Genomic DNA, 25,943 nt, shown 5'->3' with positions numbered 1-25,943 from the left:
TGAAAAACCCAGCAGCTTGCAGTTCTTGACACAAAGCGGTGCACCTGGCACCTACTACCATACCCCGTTCAAAGACACTTAAATATTTTGCCTTGCCGATTCACCTTCTGAGTGGTACATGTACACAATCCATGTCTCAATAGTCTTAAGGCTTAAAAATATATATATTGTTTTACCTGTCTCCTTCCCTTTATCTACACTGATTGAAATGGATTTAACAAGTGACATCAATAAGGGATCACCTGGATTGACCTTGTTAGTCTGTCATGGAAAGAGCGGGTGATGTTAATGTTTTGTACACTCAGTGTACCAGTCAAAAGTTTGGACTCACCTACTCATTCAAGGGTTTTTCTTTATTTTGACTATTTACTACATTGTAGAATAATAGTGAAGACATCAAAACTATGAAACAACACATATGGACTCATGTAGTAACCAAAAAAGTGTTAAACAAACAACATATATTTTAGATTCTTCAAAGTAGCCACCCTTTGCCTTGTCTTTGCACTCTCTTGGCATTCTCTCAACCAGCTTCATGAGGAATGCTTTTCTGCAGTGGGAACCACACATGCGTTCACCTACTCAGCGTCTCACAAAGACACGTCAGTTGGAACCAAACATTTCAAATTTGGACTCATCAGACCAAAGGACAGATTTCCATCAGTCTAATGTCCATTGCTCGTGTTTTTTGGCCCAAGCAATCTGTTATTATTATTGGTGTCCTTTAGTAGTGGTTTCTTTGCAGCAATTCGACCATTAAAACCTGATTCACGCAGTCTCCTCTGAACAGTTGATGTTGAGATGTGTCTGTTACTTGAACTCTGTGAAGCATTTATTTGTGCTGCAATCTGAGGCTGGTAACTCTAATGAACTTATCCTCTGCAGCAGAGGTAACTCTGGGTCTTCCTTTCCTGTGGTGGTCCTCATGAGAGCCAGTTTCATTGTAGAGCGTAATGGTTTTTGTGACTGCACTTGAAGAAACTTTCAAAGTTCTTGAAATATTCTGTATTGACTGACCTTCTTGTCAGTAATGATGGACTGTCATTTCTCTTTGCTTATTTGAGCTGTTCTTGCCCTAATATGGACTTGGTCTTTTACCAAATAGGGCTATCTTCATATATACCAACCCGGGTGCTGCTCTACCTTGTCACAGCACAACTGATTGGCTCAAATGCATTAAGAAGAAAATAAATTCCACAAATGTACTTTTAACAAGGCACACCTGTTAATTGAAATGCATTCCAGGTGACTACCTCAGGAAGCTGGTTATTGGGGTCAAAGGCATTTTGTAACACAGCGTCTACGGCCCCCAAGGGCCAAATCTGTGGTGTCGCCGTCTCTCTATTTTGCATACATCTACCTCTGTGCCAGATTTGACTATCTCAAAATAGTCCTTCTGAATTGTACAACTGTGTTAGCACTGGAGCAGCACCCGGAGCAGCACTGGAGCAGCGGAGACGCCATCACGTCATCAAGAAACATGACAGAAATTGGATGAATATAAAATATGAATATCTGCAGTGTGAGTGATGGGAAAAAAATTGGCCTCGAAGACGAAAAGTGTAATTTTAGGACTTTTCTAAATGTACTTCTCTATGGGGCCATCTATGGGAAATGTATTTTTGGGCTCGACTTTAGCTAAACTGCAATAACGAAATTATCCTATGAGCACATTGAAAAGTGTACTTCTAGAACGGAACCCTGGGGTCCTAGCTACAACCCCCAAGGGCAAAATCTGTGGTGGCTCCATAATGAAACCTTTCCAAGGTATATAAATGTGCCTCTCTGACAAATGTGGTACTTTTATATAAAAATAGTCCTTCTGAAATGTAAAACAGTTTTACCGTTGGGGACCATTTTGTAAAATGTCTGCCATGACCCCCCAGGGGGCAAATCTGTGGTGGCTCTATAGCTAATTATTTTCAGGGTACATGAACCTACCTCCGTACCAAATGTAGGTGTTGTTATCTCAAAACAGTCCTTCTGAATTGTAAAAGTGATATGTTTTTTATTGATGGATAGCCAGGGGCATGCTCCAGCACTCAGACATAATTTACAAACAATGTATTTGTGTTTCTTAAGTCCGCCAGATCAGAGGAGGTAGGGATGACCAGGGATGTTCTCTTGATAAGTGTGTGAATTGGACCAGTTTCCTGTCAAAATGTAACAAGCACTTTTGGGTGTCAGAGAAAATGTATGGAGTAAAAAGTACATCATTTTATTTAGGAATGTAGTGAAGTAAAAGTAAAAGTTGCCAAAAATATAAATAGTAAAGTACAGATACCAAAAAAAACTAATTAAGTAGTACTTTAAAGTATTTTTACACCACTGTATAACTCCGGTAAAGAAATATTCTGCCAGGTGCATAGTCTGTGGTTATAGAGTAAGACCTTAGAAGGACTGTCGATCTATAAACTTTAAAATGTTACTTTACAGTCAAACTGTCTTCTGACTGAAACACTCAACAACATAGCACACCAGCTCCCCCCTGTGGCACAGGACTGGAAATAGTGTGATAGAGAAAAAGTGTACTGCTTTTTATCACAGCAATAACTAGACTCTCCTCCGTAGCATCAAGACTCTCCTCCGTAGCATCAATGGGAGTATTGTTGTTGTTGTTCCAAAACCGGGCCAATTTTTTCTGGAGGCCCCCATTGCTAACCAGATCATTCAAATTTTGCTTTAAAAAAAACAAGTTGGACAGGCCCACTGGGCTAAAAATGGACCAGCCCACCAAAATGCCAGATAGCCAGTCCGCCCCGGCGCGGATGTAAATATATAATGCCGCATACTCTTCCTCCTATTGGCTTAAACCATGCATCATACCATCATTGCTGTGGAAAAATAAACCATGCAAGCAAGCATAGCAAACAAGCCACGAGCTAACTCGGGTTACGGGAAGTCCCTGAAATACCAATCGGTGCCATCCTCCCCTTGTAGAGAAGTGGTGATTGGGTTAGAAAGGATTTGGGCGTTACACGTCGCTGTTAAATTCACAATTTACTTTTCATTATGAGTATTCAACCGTAAAACATAGCGACACATCACTCTCAGGGAACCGGACTGGATTTGCAACACATGGCTTCTTCACACCATCAAAACGACCTGTCCACCGGTTTCCACCCGCAGTTCAAATCTTTCGCAACAGAAGCGATCCACGTTGGGCAAGAACCGGAGCAATGGAAATCTATGGCCGTAGTACCACCTATTTCTCTGTCCACCACGTTCAAGCAGTATAGCCCTGGAGATCATGCTGTAAGTTGCCTGATGCAATAACCTTGGTGTCTGGTATCGAAGGCTGTTAGTTCCGTATAGGGTGTCTTTATACCAATCCGGTATACTGAACCGGTCCCGTTCAACGAATTTTCAGGGAAAATGTTGATGTTAATATTCTTATGAATGAAAGTATGGTTGCTAGTCTTTCCGTGCCTAGCACATACGTTACCCATTTTATTACACAGTCAGAATGTTGTCTGCGCAACCTCTGACAGTGATGGGGAAATGAGCGTTTTTTGGTGACGAATATCGAAAAGTGAAAGTGAACAATTTATTAGATTTTACCGGATCATTAATGACCATGTGATCATCAGTACCAGCATCTGTTTATCTATAGAAGCTGTGGCAAATGTGTGCTCTCTACATGTAATGCATCTTCTCATCAGGGTTTTGAGTACAGTCGGAGTGGAAACCCGACCAGAAACTGCCTGGAGAAAGCTGTTGCTGCTCTGGATGGAGCAAAACACTGTATGTGTTCATGTCAGACACCATTACCTCGTGAATTTGCATCTAATCCAATTGAACAAGTTAGAGAATGTATATTCTAAAAGGTCGAAAATATACTTTTAACTAGCCTCGTGACGATAATGTGTTCTTTGAACTATCGTTAACTGAATTTCCTGTGTAGGTCTTGCTCTTGCCTCTGGGCTGGCTGCGACTATGACCATCTCTCACATGCTGAAAGCTGGAGATGGCATTGTCTGCATGAACGATGTATATGGAGGTAAGACATGGCCCACAGTGTCTAAAACTGTGTAGAGAACCACCAAAATGGTAGACAATGTTGTTGGTGAAAGACCACACACACCTAAGTTTTTATATTTGATGCATATGACCATGAAGCAGTAATAGATTATGATTTCTCTCCAGGTACCAATCGTTATTTCCGAAAGATTGCTGCAGAAGTTGGCTTGGTTGTGTCCTTTGCTGATTGCACCAAAATCGAGTTGCTCCAGGCTGCTCTTAAGCCAAACACAAAAGTGAGTGGAATTCTAAGTCTACTTAATGACCGTATTTCACTATTTTTTTTTTTTGCCTAAATCAACCCAGGTTTCAGGTTTCTTGTTCGTACAAGAATAGATGTCATCCAGCATCAGCGCAATTTTTTTTCTCCCCCTTTTGTTCTTTATGTTAAGTGCTCCATCCTGGAGTCATCGGACTCCATTTGAGAATTCAATAAGAGGCGCTTCACTCTCCCTGTGACTTGTCTTTCCAGTTCCTACATGATTATAGCTGCGAGTTTTGGGTTGCGAGCCAAACTATGAAACCTAAACACCTGTTGAACTTCTATTTAAAAACAAATATGCTCTTTTATTTTCTCTTTATGTAGTTGGTATGGATCGAGACCCCCACCAACCCCACCATGAAAGTGGTGGATATCCAGGCCTGTGCAGATGTGGTCCACCAACACAACACTCATACTGTGGTGGTTGTGGACAACACTTTCATGTCAGCCTACTTCCAGGTTTGTTTATACAGTACCAGTCAAAAGTTTGGACACACTTACTCATTCCAGGGTTTTTCTTTATTTTGTACTATTTTCTGCATTGTATGAAATTTTCTACAAACTATGAAATAATACATGGAATCATGTAGTAACCAAAAAGGTGTTAAACAAAAATGTTTTAGGTTCTTCAAAGTAGCCACCCTTTGACTTGATGACAGCTTTGCACACTCTGAGGTATTCTCCTGGAATGCATTTCAGTTAAAAGGTGTGCCTTGTTAATTTGTGGAGTTTCTTTCCTTAATGCGTTTGAGCCAATCAGTTGTTGTGACAAGGTAGGGGTGGTAAAATACTATATTATGGCAAGAACAGCTCAAATAAGCAATGAGAAACAATAGTCCATCATTACTTTAAGATACGAAGGTCAGTCAATCTGGAAAATTTCAAGAACTTTAAGTGTCTTCAAGTGCAGTCGCAAAAACCATCAAGCGCTATGATGAAGATGGAGCTCATGACGGCCGCCACAGGATTTGCAGCCCAAATAAATGCTTCCGAGTTCAAGTAACAGACACGTCTCAACATCAACTGTTCAGAGGAGACTGCGTGAAGCAGGCCTTCAGGGTGGAATTGTTGCAAATAAACCACTACTAAAGGACATGAGACTTGCTTGAGTCAAGAAACTCGAGCAATGGACATTAAACTGGTGTTATTCTGTCTAAAAAAAATATATATATTTGGTTTCCATGTCTTTTGTGAGACTCCGAGTAGTTGAGCAGATCTCCGCATGTGTGGTTCCCACTGTGAAGCATGGAGGTGGTGGTGTGGGGGTGCTTTGCTGGTGACACTGTCGGTTATTTATTTAGAATTCAACGCACACTTAATCAGCATGGCTACCAAAGCATTCTGCAGCAAAACACCATCCCATCTGGTTTGTGCTTAGTGGGACTCATTTGTTTTACAACAGGACAATGACCCAACACACCTCCAGGCTGTGTAAAGGCTATTTGACCAAGAATGAGAGTGATGGACTTCTGCATCAGATGACCTGGCCTCCAACCAATTAAGATGGTTTGGGACGAGTTGGACTGCAGAGTGAAGCAGCCAACAAGTGCTCAGCACATGTGGAAACTCCTTCAAGACTGTTGGAAAAGCATTACAGGTGAAGCTGGTTGAGAGAATGCCAAGAGTGTGCAAAGATGTCATCAAGGCAAAATGTAGCTACTTTGAAGAATCTCAAATAAAATATATTTTGACTTGTTTAACACTTTTGGGGGGGGGTTACTACATGATTCCATGTGTGTGATTTAAGTTTGTTACAATGTAGAAAATAGTACAAATAAATAAAAACCCTTTAATGAGTGGATGTTTTCCAAACTTTTGACAGGTACTGTATTATGTTTGTTATGCTTTGCTCCATTCAGCCCAGTGGCCGTTGGAGATGAATTAAGCTTAATGATTTGAAGTGGAGGTTCCTTCATTTCAAGCTCTCTTAAGCTTCCTAACACACCCAGTAATTTCCTCTCCTCATAGACCGGCTCAAACCGAGTCATTGATTAACCCAAATGTACTCTGCTTGTCTCCTGCTCTTTAGCGCCCCCTGGCCCTCGGCGCGGACATATGCATGTATTCAGCTACTAAGTACATGAATGGTAGGTACACAGTTTGTACATTGATGTTGACTGAAGAGAATTCCCATTGGGTTTGATCAAATGAGTTTAAATATTTGATTGACAGGTCACAGTGACGTTGTAATGGGCCTGGTGTCTGTGAATCGGGAGGACCTGTATGACCGACTGAGGTTTCTACAGAACGGTGAGAGATGAATGAATAGCAACTGGCAAAAAGCCATGTATGTTTAGGTGATAAACCGTTACATTTTTACCCTACTATGATTTGAAGCACTCATCGACGCAGTTGCTCAACTCGTGACCTACTTTCGCTCATCAAACATCCGCACATGCTCGTGATGCCAGGGCTTTCCACCAATTCTAAACCGCCGATAAAGAAGGCTTTGTGTAGCACTCTTGTTGGTTGTTTGTCTGAGGGGCTGATTGGTAGGTTTTGTAAGAATTTGTTCTTCCTTATTGTGCCTTAATCCTGATCCTAAAGCCCTCGGAGCGGTGCCGTCCCCCTTTGACTGCTACCTGTGTAACCGCGGCCTAAAAACCCTGCACCTGCGCATGAGGCAGCACTTCAAGAACGCCCTGGCAGCGGCCAAGTTCCTGGAGGCAGACCCCAGGGTGGACCGAGTCATCTTCCCAGGTGACGGGGGTGGGGTCTCTAGATATCAAACTAGTATTTCTGTATGTTGTATAAAACATGTAACATTGACATGACCTGCTTTCTGGATGATATAAAAAATATCAATGTAGTCACTCTGGTAATTCCCTGGGCCAGTATAAACACAGTTCATGCATTTCCAGTTACCCTCATATTCTCTGATTGAATGGACCGCACCTTGTGGTCATTGAATCTAACAGTTGACCGATTGGTTTTCCTCTTATTCCCTCTCCACTCTACAGGCTTGCCCTCCCACCCCCAGCACGAGCTGATGAAGAAACAGTGCACAGGCTGCCCAGGGATGATCACCTTCTACATAAAGGGAAAACTGGAGAACGCCACCATGTTCCTCAGCAACTTAAAGGTAATTACAAAATTGAGATGCTCATGTGTGATTGACACGACAATGCCAAGACGAGCTGTACTGGGCTGATATGGTTATGCATACAACGTAGTTGCTGGAAGTGACTCAAGGGTCGGCTCTATAGTATGAATCTGGCATCATTGTATTTTACTACAGTATGTGTCGAGGATTCAATCACAGATGGACACTGCAATAATTGTGCTGTTTTTATTTCAAGTTATTTGCACTTGCCGAGAGCCTCGGTGGTTATGAAAGCTTGGCAGAGCATCCGTAAGTATACCCAAATATCAAAACCTTAACATTAAACTGCTACAATATTACCATTCATTCACTATTCCACTAGTCTTGTTAATTATAATGTTTCAGCTGAACCAATTAATATGCTGTGGTATGAAAATGTTCAGTATTTTAATTGCTTAACTTTTAATAACAATGCCATAAGGGGGCAGTAGTGGTTAAGATAATTGTATTTATTTTGAACCAACTTGAATCAGACAAAATACATTTAACCTGTTTAATAGTGGAAGAAATGGAGACCTGCACACTGTCAAATAAATGGATCCAAAACTGAGGCTTGAATGCAAAATAAAGATAGATGTTTAATGGAAACATCACGGTGCCCAAAGAATATAATGCAAGAAAGGGAATAAATATAAGGTGAAAACAAACGTTGTGGCCTCATGCCATCAGTGTAAATTGTTGGTGCACACACCTGCTTCTTAGGAGCGGCCTGCCAGATCCCTACCTGGTTGGCCGCTCCTACCTGGTGAAGTGAAGAAGATCTGTCTGCACCACGTACACTCATTACTGGTGTCCCCCAGGGCTTGGTTCTAGTCCCTCTTCTCTCGATAAACCAAGTCACTCAGGAGACCATGTGTGGATATGACAGAGCTATCATTGCTATACGGATGACACTCAAACATTCAACCTCCAGCTGCGTACCCCCTCTAGCACCAGGGTCAGCGCACTCTCAAATGTTGTTTTTTGCCATCATTGTAAGCCTGCCCCACACACACTATACAATACATTTTATTAAAACACAAGAATGAGTGAGTTGTCAGAACCCGGCTCGTGGGAAGTGACAAAGAGCTCTTACAGGACCAGGGCACGAATAATAATATTAAATTATTTTGCCATCTTACATATTAAACCGTATTTGTGAATAACTCCCCACAGGTTAAGCCCAGTCTAAGCTCTTCTGTCCTGACACCCCAATACTGGAACCAGACCCCCCCCCCCCCCCAAGCTAGGACAGCAGAGTCCTTTCCCATCTTCTGAAATCAAACCCTACCTCTTCAAAGAGTATCTTAAATAATCCCCCTTCTAGCCCTCTCTACTGACGATAGCTACGATATTGATGAATAATATACTTTCTATGCCTGTGTAATGTGGTTGTCCCACCTGGCACTCTTAAGATGAATTCACTAAGTCGCTCTGGATAAGAGAGTCTCCTAAATGATGTAAATGTATTTGGCATTCAAGCCTCAGTTTTGTATCTATACCCTTTGACAGTGTGCGGGTCTCCTTCTTCCAGTATTCTTATTTTGACTCCTATGCACCTGGAACAGACACTTTTCAGTAGTAAGGACCTTTTTAAAAAGAGCGCCAACGGCCTCTGATCATACCTGTTCAATAGTCATGATAAAATGTTAAGTGCTTTCAAGATACTCTAATTGAGGCACATTATACACACCCCTGCATAACTTTAATCAGAAATGCACTTTTGTTTGAATGGTGAGCTATTTATTACCCTCTTCGTTCCCTCTCTCAGGGCGATAATGACCCATGCGTCTGTTCCTGAGAGTGATAGGGCGGCCCTTGGGATCAGTGACACAATGGTCCGTCTGTCTGTGGGGCTGGAGGACGAGCAGGACATCATCGAGGACCTGGAACAAGCCCTGAACGCCGCTGTAAGTACACTACACTCCCTAAAAACAGGTCTCAATTCAGCTAGCCTAACACCAAGAACCACAGATTTCTGCCCAGCGCGAAGTACAGTATCTATGCCAAGTCCAGACATGGGTCCTGGTCAAGAAGTGATAATTATCCCTGGAATATTTTTGCCCCACACATCTGTAGCAGATCTACTGAATATCCTGACCACACACAGTTGTTTCCATCTGTTGATTTATTCCCTCCTTATTTTGAGCAGCATCCAAAGAAGTAATATCTTCAGGGCGTGCCATGACCAGAGGTGGTCTGTCGTCAGCGGGACGGAGCGGCGCTTTAGCACAACGCACACAAACAATGATGAAATCATCATCAGGGAACAACCTGCTCTTTAAACATGACTCCTTAATTATTTAATAGATTCTTTGGATGCTGTTTTTATCAGGAGCACTTCCAAGGACTTTTTAATCCATTTGGCTGCTTTTGCATTATTTTAATGTTATCTTTTGTTTGGAGGGTTTTGACAGGGCATTGTGAATTTGAATAAGAACCTATCTAAACTGGTATCCGGGACACTAGAGTAAGGCAAAACATTTGAGTTACTTTCTGCTTCATTTAGTTAACTTGAACTAATGAACCAGAAGGTCTTGCTCTGGAAATGTCTGGATAGTATGCCTAGATGGATAATGTATGCCCAGTAAAGGGAGCGTGGGGAAGCTTTGTCCCCCAGTGTGTCTTAAAGTTGGCCAGTGAGGGAGTGCCAGTTTGTCCTTGCTGAGCAGTTTTATATTTTTAATAGAATGACAAACTAGTGCTGTGGTAGGATTATTATTTGAGCTATGTGGTGTTGCTGAACTCAACTCAGAGTTCACTAACGGGCTTGTTCTCTGATCAAAACACAGTGACATCAGGGTTGTCTATCTGAGGAGAACCAACCCCACATGTTGGAGCACTCATCTGACGGTGTAATCTATCACATATACTGCATCTGCCTGCTACTCAATGAATGTGCTTTGTTTGGGAAAGATCTCGTTTGATCATGTGACCATTACCAAACTCAATAAAATCAGTTTGCAGTACATTAACCTGTGCCTTTCACTTCCTGAAACTGTCTTTATATTAAAACAATCTTGTATTTTGGCAGCTACACAACATCCGGGTCTAGCGTTAGCCACTAGCAGGACCAGGGTTGGTTACTACAACAAACCCACAGCAAGGTAGCTCTCCAGGACCAGGGTTGGTTACAAAAACCCACAGTAAGGTAGCTCTCCAGGACCAGGGTTGGAGAGCCCTGCTCTAGTGCCACCTGGTAACTTATGCAGACTCAACACATGGATAATCTTTTAGCCATAGTGTACTTATGTCACCTGATTTGTACATTTCTCAATACTACTGCATATGATTTTACAATTAAAGACCCTTGTAAAATCTGTCCTCAATGAAGTATTTACACATTCCTCAAGCTTCTACAGTAGGGCTGTTTGATGTACCCCTCCCTAGGTTTGGAGCTCTTCCAAATACACACTGCTGTCACATTAACAGTGGTTCCCTGGCGCACTATTTGGTGAAACGCATGAATGTGTTAAGGTTCAAAATGCCTGCCAGGGTGGATACCTTTCAGATCAAGACTGTCACACTGCTGTATGGTCTAAGTGTAGAAGTTGAGCTGTTAAACGCTTTGACACCCTCTTTCAAATGTTTTGATTTCCACAATTTGAACTGTGACTTGTTTGAGTGGTGGTGGTAATGTCCTTTGGCACAATGCTCCCCAGCACTGTCACTCCCCCAAGTCTGTTCCTTTGCTGCAGCAGATGAGACTATAGGTAAAAATCAAAGCACCCTCTGTGTGCATCAATACATGTGCAATTGTATTAAATGCATCTTTTTTGGGGCCTTGTCAGATCTTGTCCATGTGTTTAGTACATATTCTCTATATTCGAAGCCTAACAGCAGTTTGTACTTCTTAGTGATCACCAACCTTTAAGTCAAAAAGCAAGCCAAGATCTACATTATTTTTTAAACATGACTTAAATTTAACAATAAAAACAGCTCTGTAGGAATGTTTGTGCAGTAGCCTAATACATTCACACCATTGGATATATGCCTGGCATGCCAATATTGTTCTTCTCAGACCGTATATTTCAAAACAAGCTTTGATAAAATAGATCAGTTGGTGTAGCACTTGAGGCACAGCTGAGCATACATTTAAATAGTATTTTTTATTTTACTGGGCTGATAGTAACTGCATCTGATGGTCATGGTGCTTTCAAGACAAAAGTGAACTCCAAAAGAAACTGTCAAATGACGTCAATGATCTTCAAGTCAGAAAGTTGGAGCTCTAGAAAGATGCCCGAGTTACGAACTTTGAATTCCGAAGTGGATGATCGTTCAAAACAAATTTTTCCCAGTCAGATCTCGTTTTTTTTCAGTTGTCTAGAACGCACGCATTGAAGTCTTAAGTCTGAGATCTCAGTTTTGAACACTGCATTAGTCTCTGGAGGGAGAGAGCAGCAGAGAGTCCGCCTCTTTCTTTCCAGACATCTGCCTCATGCACAAATATTGTTCCTATGACCAGAGATTGTGAAATATTCCATGATATTAAAACAAACAAGATGCTAATAAATAATCAAATGCAGGGCTATCGATACACTTGGCTATTCATTCATTGCAGCTGCAACGCCAGTGAAAGTAGGGAGAAGCGCGTTGTTTTGTAAGTGTTGAATAAAAACTTATTTACAAAAACAGCACTCTTGCTGGTCATGGTTTTATAAAAGTTACGAAATCTCACGTACGCTAGTATCAAAGTTTGCTGTGGCCAGTGTTGTGGAAACTATAGACAGCGCAATACGGGGAAAAGGGAATGCAAGCCTTTATCATTGGAGTAAATGATTAACAGTCCCTGTTGTCATCTTAGTTCACTTTGATAACTTCCTCATACTGTAAGGACAGACAAAAACAGAATGTGCCACAGTCTTGTGATAGAAGATTCTGCTTTTAGTTTAGAGAGAATAATCACCAGTAGGATTCCTTACATACACTGGTATAAAAATCAGGAAGACCATACAGCACATTTGTTTTTGAGTCACTGGTATTGGATGCTTATATCATTAGCTGCCTCATTACATGGGTTGACCTCTCAATAATGAACATCCAGATTCACTACATTGGTCTCTTATTTTGTCTCCGCCTAGTGGTGAATCAATGGTAAATCCCCAAAATTAAAAGACCACAGCATGAGATACAAGCATGTACTGTATTGTCCTGTTAATATTCATTACAGCTCACATCATTCAATTCACACCATTCAATCCCAGACATTCCAAATTGGCATTCTCAGTATGCAGGCACAGACATACAACATCAAACAGCAGTCAGAAGGACAGTGATTCCTCACAAAACCCAGACACACCCCCCCCCCCCCCCTTTCACAAAATGTAATCCATTGGAAGAAGTATTACTGGGATATTTGACATTTTGTCTTTATTCCTTTAACACACCATAATGTTGAATCTGTAGATGCTACAAAGCAACAATTAGTGTCATATGAAGCTTTAACGCTTTGCTCTGGGGTCCTACTAATAACCCCAGACAGGTACCCAAAATTATCAGTTCAGGTTCACATTTTGAACACGTTAACAATGGCTTGGTCGATTGTGTTGGTTCTCCTCTACACGCTAGGAGGCATTTGATAATGCATTAGACTCATTCAGGTCCCTCAAGCGTCTATTAGCTCAAGCAATAGCTCTAGCGATGCAGAAGGAGCTAGGCTATCGTCCTGTGCTAACACATTGACTATTTCCTACCCAGAGCAATAGCTCAAAGGTCTAAAAAAAAAAACATACAAACAAGACTTTTTAAAAATGAGATGTTTCAGGTGTTATGTCCAATAGAGCAGTGATTATTAAGCAATGATAGATGAGAATCATTGCTATCGATACCTATATTGTTGAACATAATATACTCTGCGGGCATATCAAAGTTCCAGACTGGGGTGTTACTTTTAGCGTTATGATCCAATTTGTAAGCATTACCAACAGAGTGAAAGTGAAAATGGATTCCTGCTGGTGATTTTCAGGATGTGCAATGATACAAGTAAAAGGAGGGCTGTGATTGGCTACAATGCCTACTATGTCAATTTCTCTGGATAAAAATGGGCCATAACTTAAACTAACAGAGATCCCACTCTTGAACTTTGATATGCACGTAGACTAAAGTATGTTCAACAATATATTGATAAATAGGCCAAATCAAAAAATATATATATATTTTCAATATGTCAATATTCATCAATTAATGTAAAAAATTTCTTATTGAAATGAAAATACTACTCATAGAGGTAGAGCTTCATATGACACCAATCTTTACTTTCGCATCTACAGATGAAACATCATGGAGCTTTAAAAGGAGGCCTAGGTGAGGTCCAAAATGACATACAAATGCCAACTTTGATTCATTATTTCTCAAATTATGCTTTTAGATACAACATGTCAAATATATGACAATCCTTCCTCCAAAGGACTATTCCATAGATTACATTTCGTTAAAAAAAACCAAAAGCATGTTTTTTTGGGGTCTGGTTCCATGAGGAATCACTCATTAGTATTACATGTCAAACAACTTTTGAAGAGGGGGTCCTCTGTAGTCGATAGTGATCCTGACCCTCCGATTGACATAGTGGCAGGTACAGTACAGTTGACTGAAGCCATATGTATGTAGCTGCAGAAACGTTACAGAAAGTAGAATCTAAAAAAAGGTCCATTTATAAGACATGGCATGCAGACCTTGACCAGGGTTTAGCGGGTTTTCATCCAGGAGGAAAGTGGCTAGTGCTGCTCCCATTTCCCCTTTGACAAGTGAAAGCAGTTCCTATACAGGGAGGAAATGGTGGGAGAGGGAAGAACGTGGCGTTAATCCATTTCCCACGAGAAGGCTGTTCAAGGCACCATAACTGGATCACAAGTGTTTTGGTCCTCATTCGAGCATGTCTCGAGTTGGTACAATTTCCTTGAATCAGCACAAGAGTATCATACAAAGATACATACCCCCCCCCATCGAATATTAAAAGTAGAAATTACCAACGAATTTGTACACTTGACAATGTGCAAATCAAGGCACTATTGACTTTACATTGAGCAAACTGTTTGGGTCTTCTCATAAGGAGACCGTGGAATGGAAATGTGCAATTGCCTGCAGTTTTTCCTCATGAAAACTAAGTATTTAAAAAAGAAAACATTTGTCCATAGATTCCATGCGGCCGCGCAAACTTGATTTAATTTGTCTCTTAAAAAACTACAACAATATATTAAGTGTAGAAAAAGTGCTTGGTGACACATCCTGTTATTACCAGGCATAAGTCACAAGTATATAAACACACATCCATGATCCGTGTCCATGGCAACAGCGACAATAATAGACTCCATACTGTATCCTCAAGACCGAGGGGGGCCCACCATAGATATCCAGTTCCTTATCGAGTTCTATTCTGCCTCCTGTCTGTGTCAAGCTGGGTCACTATAGGGGATGTCAGGGTCTGAGAAGCGTCTGAGGGCCTTGCTGGTGGCCTGGAGACTTTGTGGTGTGGAGCTAGAGAGGGAGGAGGTGGGAGAGGGGAACAGGCCTTTGTCTGGACTGATGTACAGGGACTGGGTGCCGTCTTTGCATCGGGCGGGCTGTTTCCGCCTGTTGATCAGGCTGAAGCCACGGCTGGCAGGAGGGGTTGAGGGCCGCAGCGGGGGGCTGCGAGCGGATGCCCGGCGGCAGCTTTACTGTGCCGAGGATGATGGGGCGATGGCGTTGTGGCCGGGAGTGGAGCCAGAGGAGACTAGGTTGCAGAGAGAGGAATGCCCCCTGGGGCCTTAGGTCTCTGGGCAAGGTCAGCTTGGCCTAATTCAGCAGGAGAGAACGAGGATGAGAAAGTAAGTGTTAAGAGGGGGAAAAAACAGCATCATCCACTCAGAGTTCGAGAGTAACAGCCATCCTGAAAGGGCTCAATATCACCACAAATAAACACCATGTTAGTTCGGTCAATACCTCTGCGTGCCACACAGACACTCATGCAAACACACAAAATGTTGCTTGTGAAACTGGGAGCCTCCAACCTGCTAGAGAGCAGACCTCCGCCACCCTCTTTAAATGCACCACCAGTTTCACCACAGCTTGTCTAGACCTACATCAGAGACAACATGGACAGACAGGGCCAGGTAGGCCGATGAGAAACACGTGTGTGAATAGGTAGGAAAGGGGGGGTGAGACAGTACCTTTAATACTGACCTTCGGGCTCAGAGTTGTGGCAGCGCTCGTCCAGCAGGCTCTCAGAGCTCACCGACGCCTCAGAATCCAGGTTCTCCTGGTCTGAACCAGGCTGCTCCAGCTCTGGCAGTCTGTAGGCTAGTTCCTCCCTGGAAAATAGGGGGAAGGGAGAGAGAGAACAGAGGGGTCACAAAAGTAACCAAGGGTTGGTGGATCTCCGCAACCCAAAACTATATCAATCAGATATAACCAGTGTATAAATCACAGTATTAAAATGTGCTGAATTCAGTGGTGAATCTAGGAATGACTCAGAGGCTCTGCTCGGTTCTTACTTCTCCTGTTTGATGGACTTGATGCGCGCCATCAGGTTCTTCTCAGCCTCCGTATCGGAGTCCAGCGGAACATCGTTCCCAGGGACCACAGTCGGGTCAGAGCACTCTTTCTCATGCACCTGGGAGAGAACACACAGTTATTCAGGACACCTCAACGATTGGGCTATCGCAATGGCAAGTCTACACCACACCGGTTAAGAGGATGAATGAATGGAGGGGAATGGTGGTGGTGTGGGAGTTAGGGGGGGGCTGTGTTAAGTAATCATGCATAGTGTTGCATAAGGTACCAGGGAACCATGATACCATAAGACAGGCAGGAGGTTGTGTCACGATCAGTAGGGAGAAACAGGCACTATGTTATTCAACCACACAACATGTAGGAAAACGTCAGTATCGGATGGGAAGGGTTTGATGCACTATTGAACGCAGCTTGAGACTGCAAATCTGAGCAGAAGTCATGTCATATGATACAAGGTTATTTTACACTAGGAGAAAAAAGTATATCATCAAGACAAACAAGTCATTCCCATGTCAAGCATTCCCCATTTCCCTGAGTTCCAATGCTTGGTACCGGTGAACAGGAAGAATCCACAAACCATCCCTCTAAAACCGTGGTTGTGCTGTGTGGAATCATGTATGTTCCACAAAGCACAAGTGAGTTATGATCAAGAGTGAAATGTCACTATATACTCGTCAACCATACAAAAGTCAAACCATACACAAAATCCTATGTAGAAAAGACCAACAACACCAACCCAACACCATCACCCTGAAGAACCTTCCCATCACAGACGCTGGGGACTGAAACAAATATGCAGTATCACAGGGGTCAAACAAGTTCCCGGAGAGCTACTAAGAGCAGGTAAGGTACGCAGGCATTTGCTACAGCGCAGCACTAACAACACTACTGATCCTGGTCTTTACTCGGGTCCACCATTCGTTGACTTAGTTGTGTTAACACTGGAACAAAAGCCTGCATGCCCTGTAGTTCTCCCGAAACCATAGTTGGGTGACCACTGCAATATTGTATACTACCAGTTAGTATGAAAAGGAGGGGAAGGGGGGGGCATCGACTACTACACGTCATGCACAGACGGGTGGACATGGCAAACTGCATCTAGCTACCAGGAGAACTGGAGCTAAGTGGATACGTACCACCACTCCTTTGTACGGAGCAGAAAACCTGAGGGGCAAATGCCAGTGCAGCTGAAGGAAGGGAGAACCACAAAACAATGAGCAGTAACCCATGGTGGACATGGGAACAATATAGAGTAGAACACTGCCCAACAGTACATCAAGTCCGTGACTATGGTTGGTTTGCCTAGTGAGTCTACGGACCTGGTAAGTGTCAGGATCAATCCATTTCAACTCAGGAAGTAAACAGAAATTCCAATTCCAGATGTTTCACAGAGAGGCATTGAGAAAAACAAATTGAAATGTCAGTTAACTTCCTGAATTGACATGAGATTGACCCCAACCCTGGGTATTGTTCAGACAGACCAAGGGATGTAGCATTGTGCGTACCGTGTTCTGCCTCTTGAGTTTGAGCTGGTTGACGGCCAGAGCCTCGGCATACTCCAGCTGTTCAATCTCTTCCATCTTCTCGTTGTAGCTTCGGATCTGCTCGTTGATCAGCATCTCCACACACCTGGGACACAGACATTACATCTTAGTCATCCAATTCTATTGTGTTAAAGGCACTGCATTGTTCTTCATAGAGAGTGTCCTACCTAGTTGCCTGAACAAAATAATCACTTGATAACAGAAAAGACTAGGGTTGAGATCAATCAAATTCATTCTAAAATGGACCATTTATCTTATTGCATTTCTTTCCCCTTTTTTTTATTTCACCTTTATTTAACTAGGTAGGCTAGTTGAGAACCAGATAGGCTAGTTCATTTACAACTGCAACCTGGCCAAGATAAAGCAAAGCAGTGCGACACAAACAACAGAGTTACACATGGAATGAACAAACACAGTCAATTATACAATAGAAAAAGTCTATATACAGTGTGTGCAAATGAGGTAGGATAAGGGAGGTACGGCAATAAATAATAAAAAATAATTACAATATAGCAATTAAACACTGGAGTGATAGATGTGCAGAAGATGAGTGTGCAAGTAGAGATACTGGGGTGCAAAGGAGCTAAAATAAATAACAGGATGGGGATGAGGTAGTTGGACGGGTGATTTACAGATGGGCTATGTACAGTTACAGTGATCTGTGAGCTGCTCTGACAGCTTGTGCTTAAAGCTAGTGAGGGAGATATGAGTCTCCAGCTTCAGTTATGTTTGCAGTTTGTTCCAGTCATTGGCAGCAGAGAATTGAAAGGAAAGGCGGCTGAAGGAGGAAGTGGCTTTGGGGGTGACCAGTGAAATATACCTGCTGGAGCGCGTGCTACGTGTGGGTGCTGCTATGGTGACCAGTGAGCTAAGATAAGGAGGAGCTTCACCCATCAAAGACTTATAGATGACCTGGAGCCAGTGGGTTTGGCAACGAATATGAAGCGAGGGCCAGCCAATGAGAACATACAGGGCACAGTGGTGGGTAGTATTTGGGGCTTTGGTGACAAAACGGATGGCACTGTGATAGACTGCATCCAATTTGCTGAGTAGAGTGTTGGAGGCTATTTTGTCAATGACATCAGAGTCAAGGATCGGTAGGATAGTCAGTTTTACGAGGGTACAAAGAATGCTTTGTTGCGAAATAGGCAGCCAATTCTAATTTAATTTTAGATTGGAGATGCTTAATGTGTAATTTTAAATGATTTAAACATTTGTTCCAGATATATAAAGTAACAGTGGTTCCAGTCTATGCAGTGATCAGAGAGACTTACGTGGTGGTCTTGGCCACGTCCCTCATGCTCATGAGCGGGTCGGCGCTGTCGGGACAGCGGAGGATGCAGGGGGCAAACACGATGGCCAGGGAGTTGGGAGACATGCGGTTGTGAGACTCCTCCTTAGACACTCTGTGAGAGGAAATAAACGTTACTCATGTTTGAGGGGGAAAATGTGTCCTTTCAAATTGTATTTGTCCAGCAACATAAACTGAGCATGGTGTTTTTTGTCATTAATCCTTTATTCAACCAATCGAGAGCCCCAGCCATGAGTATCGCACCTGACTAGATGGAAGACGAGCCTTTCCAAGGTGTTGAAGCATGCGGTGGGGAGTTGTTCCAACACTTTGTAGATGGCATGTAGCTGTTCTTGCTTTTCAGGATGTTCTGGAGGAGAAAAGTACCAACATTTTGGATCAACAACAAATGTAACGCAATGACACTCGACAATATTACACCACATTTCAACATGCAGTAGAATAGCTCAGTAGAATATACAAAGGAGAGCATATCCCACATGGGCTGATATAGGGGCTGAAGAAGAAAAGACGAGTAGCCATCTCTCTCAATCCTGGAGAAGAGCCATGGTCTATAGCGGGGCAGAGTTTTGTCTAAACCTAGCGTTATAACAGGACTCACCTACGGCCCGAAGGAAGTCATTGTAATGAATGAAGGTCATGAGGGGGTCAGGCAGCTCCCTCAGCCACTGTTTGACCAGCCCCGTCACTGTGTGGATGGGGTAGTCCTCCAGGCACACAGCGTGGGGGTCTGCCACACAACATCAACCATTACACAAGTCATGGAATGGGAATATGAAGAGGCATTCTTACGTCATACATAAGATCTTTAGGCATTATGAAATAAAACAAACACGCTGGTGCTTACATGTTAAGTACGTCTTACGTAGAACCCTTCAAGTGTTAGCCTTCAATATCTTTGTAGCCCTCTTGAAAGCGCTGCTATACTGTTTATGCTATGGCTGGTCCTTACCAGTCTCCATTAGCTGGTGGAGCTCCTTCATGCGGTTGGCAGAGCCAGACTTGCGGTAGATCCCCTCCGTGTACAGGCCGTTCATCTCCACGTGCTCCAGCATTATCTCCAGCACCATGGGAACAGTGTTTTTGTCGCTGGTCAGGTGACAGACTCGCACCCCAAAGTGCAGGCCTCCAGACTCCTCATCACTCTGCATACAGACGTCAACCATCAGTGGCAGGTTAGTCACATAGGAGAAACATAGGGACCAATCCTGAGTTGACATCAGCCAACCTAAATCATGGTCCAAGAATGAGGTTAAAAAGTTTACCTTTTTGACACAAAACGTGGAGCAGTCTGTGACAATTTTGCAGAGGCACTTCTTGTGGCACACCATCTTGCAATCTGGAGGAATACAAATATTATCTTAGCATTTGAGTTTACGGTGGGGCTCAGAAGAATGTAAAAACTATTCTCAACATTCACAATCATTTGGAGTGTCGTACTTGTTACTTAAATATTGTCCGAATATTTGTGTGTGTGTGGTACTCACAGCTACACATGCAGGCTTTCTCCATGCCCCAGATATAGGAGCTGCACTGGTCACAGGACTGCATGATGTTAACCTGGTACGTGCTGAACACATGGTCCAAAGGGTTCTCCATCTAAACCATAACCACAGGACCATTGATATAAATATTTAGAGAGTAATTTATTTGAATACATACAGGTACCTGCCAAAAATAATGGAAACACTTGAGTAAATTAGCAGTTGCTTTCACACAGGTGTGTTTCCGGAGTTAATTAAGCAATTAACATCAAGCTTAGGGTCATGTATAAAAATTCTGGGCAGGCCATTGTTTTGGCTACCATGGCAATGCCCCTATAGGATGACAATGCCCCCATCCACGGGGCCCGAATGGTCCCTGAATGGTTTGATGAGCATGAAAACAATGTAAACCATATGCCATGGCCATCTCAGTTACCAGATCTCAACCCAATTTAACACTTACGGGAGATTCTGAAGCGGTGCCTGAGACAGCATTTTCCCGTCAACAAAACACCACATTTTAGATGGAAGAATGGTGCCGCATCCCTCCAATAGAATCTATGCCATGGTGCATTGAAGGTGTTCTTGCTTGTGGTGCCCTAACGCCCTATTGAGACACTATGTTGGTGTTTCCTTTATTTTGGCAGTTACCTGTTTCGTGCCATATTGAGAACAGAGTGGAAAGATTTTAGGGCTGATCCTTTGTACTTACACTCTTGTATTTTTTGCGCCTCTTCTTCCGAGTTTTATCAGGCTGAAATACAGACAAACACATCAATACCCAATTTATTTAACCCATATATGAAATCAATGCTGTGTTTATCATACAGCGAGGCACTGGTTTTACAAAAGCCTTAAATGGTTTTGATTTTGTTTTTCTATTTGAGCAAAAGAACACAGCATTAGCCATAGCAAAATGCAGGAAATTAGCTTTAAAACTGCAAAATGTTCTCTCCGCTCCATGGCAAAATGTGAAGAATTGCAGGAAATTGCCTTTAAAAAAAAGATGGTGGCCTTTAAAATGTTCAGCCGCGCTGATGGGTAGATTGCACCCACCACCTAAGTCAAGCTTCTTTTTGACGCAGAAAAAACATTGATAATAGCCCTATGACAAAATAAGCAAGTTCACCTTAGCTGGTTCTGCCTCCTCCTTCTTGATCTCTCCCCGTATGAAGCCGTCCAGGACAGACTGAAAGAGGTTGACCACCAGCTGCACCTCACCCTTCTGCTTGTCTCCGGCCAGGCTGATCACCTTGTTCTGGTAGCCACGCATCAGACCGTTGTAGCCAATGTGGGGTTTCTGTCCACCACGGGAGAGAAAGAGAGAGTCAGAAATGCTTAAAGCATCACCCATTCATAATCCATAGTGTGTGAGTGTGTGTGTCCACATACTGGGAGAGAGTACATTCCCTTGATGGTCTCTCTGAACTGCATGGTGGCTGTGACGAAGATGTGCTCGGTTGCCGACAACTGCTTCCCCCTGGAGCGGAAGTCATTCACCTACAGAGAGATTAAACACGTGGTCAATTGAAAATATCGCGGAGCATACAATAAGTGTATTTTAGCTCTATGCATCTGGAAACTACACAAGGTGTGTCACGGAGAACAACCACCCTCATAACAGTTAGGCTTTAGCTGTATGAAGAAGATGAAAAGCGGTCCGACCTGATTCCCCAGGAACTCATCCAGATGTCGGAGCTCGTTGGCGTTGGTAATCTCCCGGTCCAATGAGGCGTTCCACTGCTCTGAGACCCGTGTGGCCCGGCTGATCTTGATGGTGGGGTTCCGGCTCACCGCCCGACCTCCGCTAGCCGGGTCTGAGTGGGAGCGGGATGTGTGAGAGCGGTGGTGTTGTGTGGAAGAGAGAGAGAGCAGTGTTGTCAATATGTACAGTGCCTTGCGAAAGTATTCGGCCCCCTTGAACTTTGCGACCTTTTGCCACATTTCAGGCTTCAAACATAAAGATATAAAACTGTACTGACACAATCATGAAGTGGAACGACATTTATTGGATATTTCAAACTTTTTTAACAAAACAAAAACTGAAAAATTAGGCATGCAAAATTATTCAGCCCCTTTACTTTCAGTGCAGCAAACTCTCTCCAGAAGTTCAGTGAGGATCTCTGAATGATCCAATGTTGACCTAAATGACAAATGATGATAAATACAATCCACCTGTGTGTAATCAAGTCTCCGTATAAATGCACCTGCACTGTGATAGTCTCAGAGGTCCGTTAAAAGCGCAGAGAGCATCATGAAGAACAAGGAACACACCAGGCAGGTCCGAGATACTGTTGTGAAGAAGTTTAAAGCCGGATTTGGATACAAAAAGATTTCCCAAGCTTTAAACATCCCAAGGAGCACTGTGCAAGCGATAATATTGAAATGGAAGGAGTATCAGACCACTGCAAATCTACCAAGACCTGGCCGTCCCTCTAAACTTTCAGCTCATACAAGGAGAAGACTGATCAGAGATGCAGCCAAGAGGCCCATGATCACTCTGGATGAACTGCAGAGATCTACAGCTGAGGTGGGAGACTCTGTCCATAGGACAACAATCAGTCGTATATTGCACAAATCTGGCCTTTATGGAAGAGTGGCAAGAAGAAAGCCATTTCTTAAAGATATCCATAAAAAGTGTTGTTTAAAGTTTGCCACAAGCCACCTGGGAGACACACCAAACATGTGGAAGAAGGTGCTCTGGTCAGATGAAACCAAAATTGAACTTTTTGGCAACAATGCAAAACGTTATGTTTGGCGTAAAAGCAACACAGCTCATCACCCTGAACACACCATCCCCACTGTCAAACATGGTGGTGGCAGCATCATGGTTTGGGCCTGCTTTTCTTCAGCAGGGACAGGGAAGATGGTTAAAATTGATGGGAAGATGGATGGAGCCAAATACAGGACCATTCTGGAAGAAAACCTGATGGAGTCTGCAAAAGACCTGAGACTGGGACGGAGATTTGTCTTCCAACAAGACAATGATCCAAAACATAAAGCAAAATCTACAATGGAATGGTTCAAAAATAAAACATATCCAGGTGTTAGAATGGCCAAGTCAAAGTCCAGACCTGAATCCAATCGAGAATCTGTGGAAAGAACTGAAAACTGCTGTTCACAAATGCTCTCCATCCAACCTCACTGAGCTCGAGCTGTTTTGCAAGGAGGAATGGGAAAAAATTTCAGTCTCTCGATGTGCAAAATTGATAGACATACCCCAAGCGACTTACAGCTGTAATCGCAGCAAAAGGTGGCGCTACAAAAAATCTAAAATGGAAAAGTGGTGCGTGCATATGTATTCACCCCTTTGCTATGAAGTCCCTAAATAAGATCTGGTGTAACCAATTACCTTCAGAAGTCACATTATTAGTTAAATACAGTCCACCTGTGTGCAATCTAAGTGTCATATGATTAATATATATACACACACACACACACAGGTGTACGCACACCTGTTCTGAAAGACCCAAAGTCTGCAACACCACTAAGCGGCACCATGAAGACCAAGGAACTCTCCAAACTGGTCAGGGACAAAGTTGTAGAGAAGTAGTGATCAGGGTTGGGTTATAAAACAAAAGTTCTGAAACTTTGAACATCCCACAGAGCACCATTAAGAGAAAGGAGAAATGCCCACAAACAAGGAGGTAAACAAATTTGGCCTCAACATTTGAGAAGTAATATATTTGTGTGTATGGAACATTTCTGGTATCTTTTATTTTAGCTCATGAAACATGGGACCAATACTTTACATGTTGCGTTTATATTTTTGTTCAATATATGTTGTTTTGTCCATGAAATGAAAGCTTTTAACTTAATTCAAAATTAGTTTTTTTTAACGGGGTTCTTCATATCACTGTAGTTATAACATCCCTTTTTACCCCTCTTAAACGCCAAACTCTCATGCACTGCCATAGCAAGAGGCTAGAGCCAAATTCATGAAAGGTCCAAACTATCTTGTTTTGATAAGAGCTTAATCCTACTTGCCTCATTATTTACCCTGAAAGCAAACACCTGGATTTTCTCTCTGGGTCCCATGTTCAGGAAGTGGCTGACCCTGTATCACCCCTACCTACATCACTACACTTTTCCAGCACCTTCACATGATTAAAACATCTGACAATTCCAGACCAGATCAGCACAAATAATGTGAGCCTTATTGTATAACCTATTGTAGAACTAGGACAGAGTTTTTCCTGGTTTCCTGGTATTTGTGGCCCTCAAGGCTGCGACCAGGTGCCTCTTACCTTCTCCTCGTTCGATCAGGGCCTGGGCCATGGTCAATTCTACATCGTCAGGGGTCTGAGGCTCCTTATGGGGACGTTTCTTCAGGATCTTCCTCAGGAACCCTGAGGGTCTACAGCACAATCAAACTGTAACCGCACTCAGTCAACGCAAATGCATTGTAAGTCTAACATGGGTTATTAACGTGTATTATGGTTTTTAATGGGTTTGACTAATTCTTGGCGCAAGACTGCACTATAGTAAATAGGCACAGGTGAGTAATGTATCTAATCCTAATAACATGTATAACAATTACAAGAGTACCTGTTGTTCAGACATTGATCACATCTGCCACCATGCATGAGAATTGGATAGAACATGTGTGTGAGATGTGAATGCTGAATCTTTATGAAGTGTGAATATCAAGAGGCAGACCTGTGAGGGTTTATGTATGCAAGACTACAGTACTACATTTTCTCATCGGTACAGTCCAGCACCACATGTTTTCAGGGTTTACAACTCCGCTCACTGAGAACCATGGTAACAATCCAAAGCTAAATCAAAACAAAGCACAATATTCGATCTTCCAATCCGATAACTTTGTCATGGCACAGCACATTCAAAAAAGTGAATTAATGAAAGAGTAAATGAAGTTAAGGAATTTATCCCATCCAATAAACTGTCTCTATAGCTATATATGGGAAACTCTAGTTTGTGCAGCAAGCCACATGAAGCTGGACAGTTTGATTACACAAGAAAGAGTGTTTTCCCATGGGCCATCTGACTCAGACCGCCTGGGTGGACAAAATCGTCTGCTGAAGTGTTTTCCTCTACTGTTACTATATTAGCCTCTTTCCATCACCATCACACAAGCATTGGGGTTATCCGGAAGACCCTTAGGACATAAGTATGCAATTTGACATCCAAAACCCAAGGCATCAAACCATAATATTGGCCAAGTATGGTTCTAATCTACACCACTAGTTCCCAAACCATTTTATGCTGTGACCTGCCAAAAGCTCTTATGACTCATCAAATAAACAAAACCAATATTTCTAGGTCCAACCCAGTCTCTTTTCACAACCCAAAAGGAATCAGCCATGAATCAAGGAAGGACTATTCTGTTCCCCATCCTGCTGTACAATATCTCCCATTAGTTTCCCTGAAGCAGCGTACTTCTCTGGGGTGGAAGGATGAGTATGGACAGTGTCCTGGTGGCCTGATGTGTCATGGGTCCTCCTCTTCATGCTGCCCTTTGACCCATCCTCTGTAGGAGACTGGCGATACAGGGAGAAAAATAAGAACAATGTGAGGAATCCAACTACACAATTCCCTTCCCATTGAGCAGGTGTTCAAAAGCACAGTTTGAGAAGATAAGGCCTTGTTAGAAACTCAATGGTGATAGATCATTTGTTTCAGTTGTGATTGGAAAGAGATGACACTTCCAGCAATCAAGAATGGCCCCAACCAAATAGCAACCAATAAACTTCCATGAGAACCACACCTACACAACTTCCAGAAACAC

General features: G+C 42.8%; 2 protein-coding genes across 12 annotated transcripts in view; one reads left to right on the top strand and one right to left on the bottom strand.

Moving 5' to 3' along the window:
• Nucleotides 1–2,204: 2,204 nt before the first annotated feature.
• On the top strand, nt 2,205–10,339 carry LOC109902409 (cystathionine gamma-lyase). The gene is made up of 12 exons (XM_020498729.2): nt 2,205–3,255; nt 3,663–3,744; nt 3,905–4,000; nt 4,147–4,256; nt 4,607–4,741; nt 6,312–6,369; nt 6,455–6,532; nt 6,830–6,982; nt 7,243–7,364; nt 7,582–7,634; nt 9,136–9,274; nt 9,517–10,339. The coding sequence occupies exons 1-12, from the start codon at nt 3,079–3,081 to the stop codon at nt 9,529–9,531; spliced, it is 1,218 nt and encodes a 405-aa protein (XP_020354318.1). The 5' UTR covers nt 2,205–3,078; the 3' UTR covers nt 9,532–10,339.
• A 2,149-nt stretch (nt 10,340–12,488) lies between these two features.
• LOC109902410 (unconventional myosin-IXb) overlaps nt 12,489–25,943 on the bottom strand; it is a 99,338-nt gene continuing 85,883 nt past the window's right edge. For 4 of the 11 annotated variants that reach the window (XM_031786232.1, XM_031786231.1, XM_020498730.2 and 1 more), the window contains 17 exons: nt 25,595–25,695; nt 24,442–24,551; nt 21,860–22,011; nt 21,587–21,694; nt 21,324–21,494; nt 20,907–20,948; nt 20,198–20,309; nt 19,976–20,049; nt 19,663–19,855; nt 19,312–19,440; nt 18,954–19,059; nt 18,673–18,804; nt 17,360–17,483; nt 16,991–17,041; nt 15,836–15,954; nt 15,525–15,652; nt 12,489–15,137 (listed from right to left, as the gene is read on the bottom strand). In XM_031786232.1, coding sequence (XP_031642092.1) covers nt 15,076–15,137; nt 15,525–15,652; nt 15,836–15,954; nt 16,991–17,041; nt 17,360–17,483; nt 18,673–18,804; nt 18,954–19,059; nt 19,312–19,440; nt 19,663–19,855; nt 19,976–20,049; nt 20,198–20,309; nt 20,907–20,948; nt 21,324–21,494; nt 21,587–21,694; nt 21,860–22,011; nt 24,442–24,551; nt 25,595–25,695 — 1,914 coding nt within the window. In that variant the 3' untranslated portion in view covers nt 12,489–15,075. Of the gene's footprint in view, nt 15,138–15,284; nt 15,421–15,511; nt 15,653–15,835; nt 15,955–16,990; nt 17,042–17,359; nt 17,484–18,672; nt 18,805–18,953; nt 19,060–19,311; nt 19,441–19,662; nt 19,856–19,975; nt 20,050–20,197; nt 20,310–20,906; nt 20,949–21,323; nt 21,495–21,586; nt 21,695–21,859; nt 22,012–24,441; nt 24,552–25,594; nt 25,696–25,943 lie in introns of all 11 variants that reach the window. The other 7 variants (XM_031786234.1, XM_020498733.2, XM_031786236.1 and 4 more) reach the window with 5 other exon arrangements.

This window comes from Oncorhynchus kisutch, linkage group LG13 (genome assembly GCF_002021735.2).
Source record: "Oncorhynchus kisutch isolate 150728-3 linkage group LG13, Okis_V2, whole genome shotgun sequence".
Taxonomy (NCBI): domain Eukaryota; kingdom Metazoa; phylum Chordata; class Actinopteri; order Salmoniformes; family Salmonidae; genus Oncorhynchus; species Oncorhynchus kisutch.
This window is presented reverse-complemented; position numbering and strand designations above follow the sequence as displayed.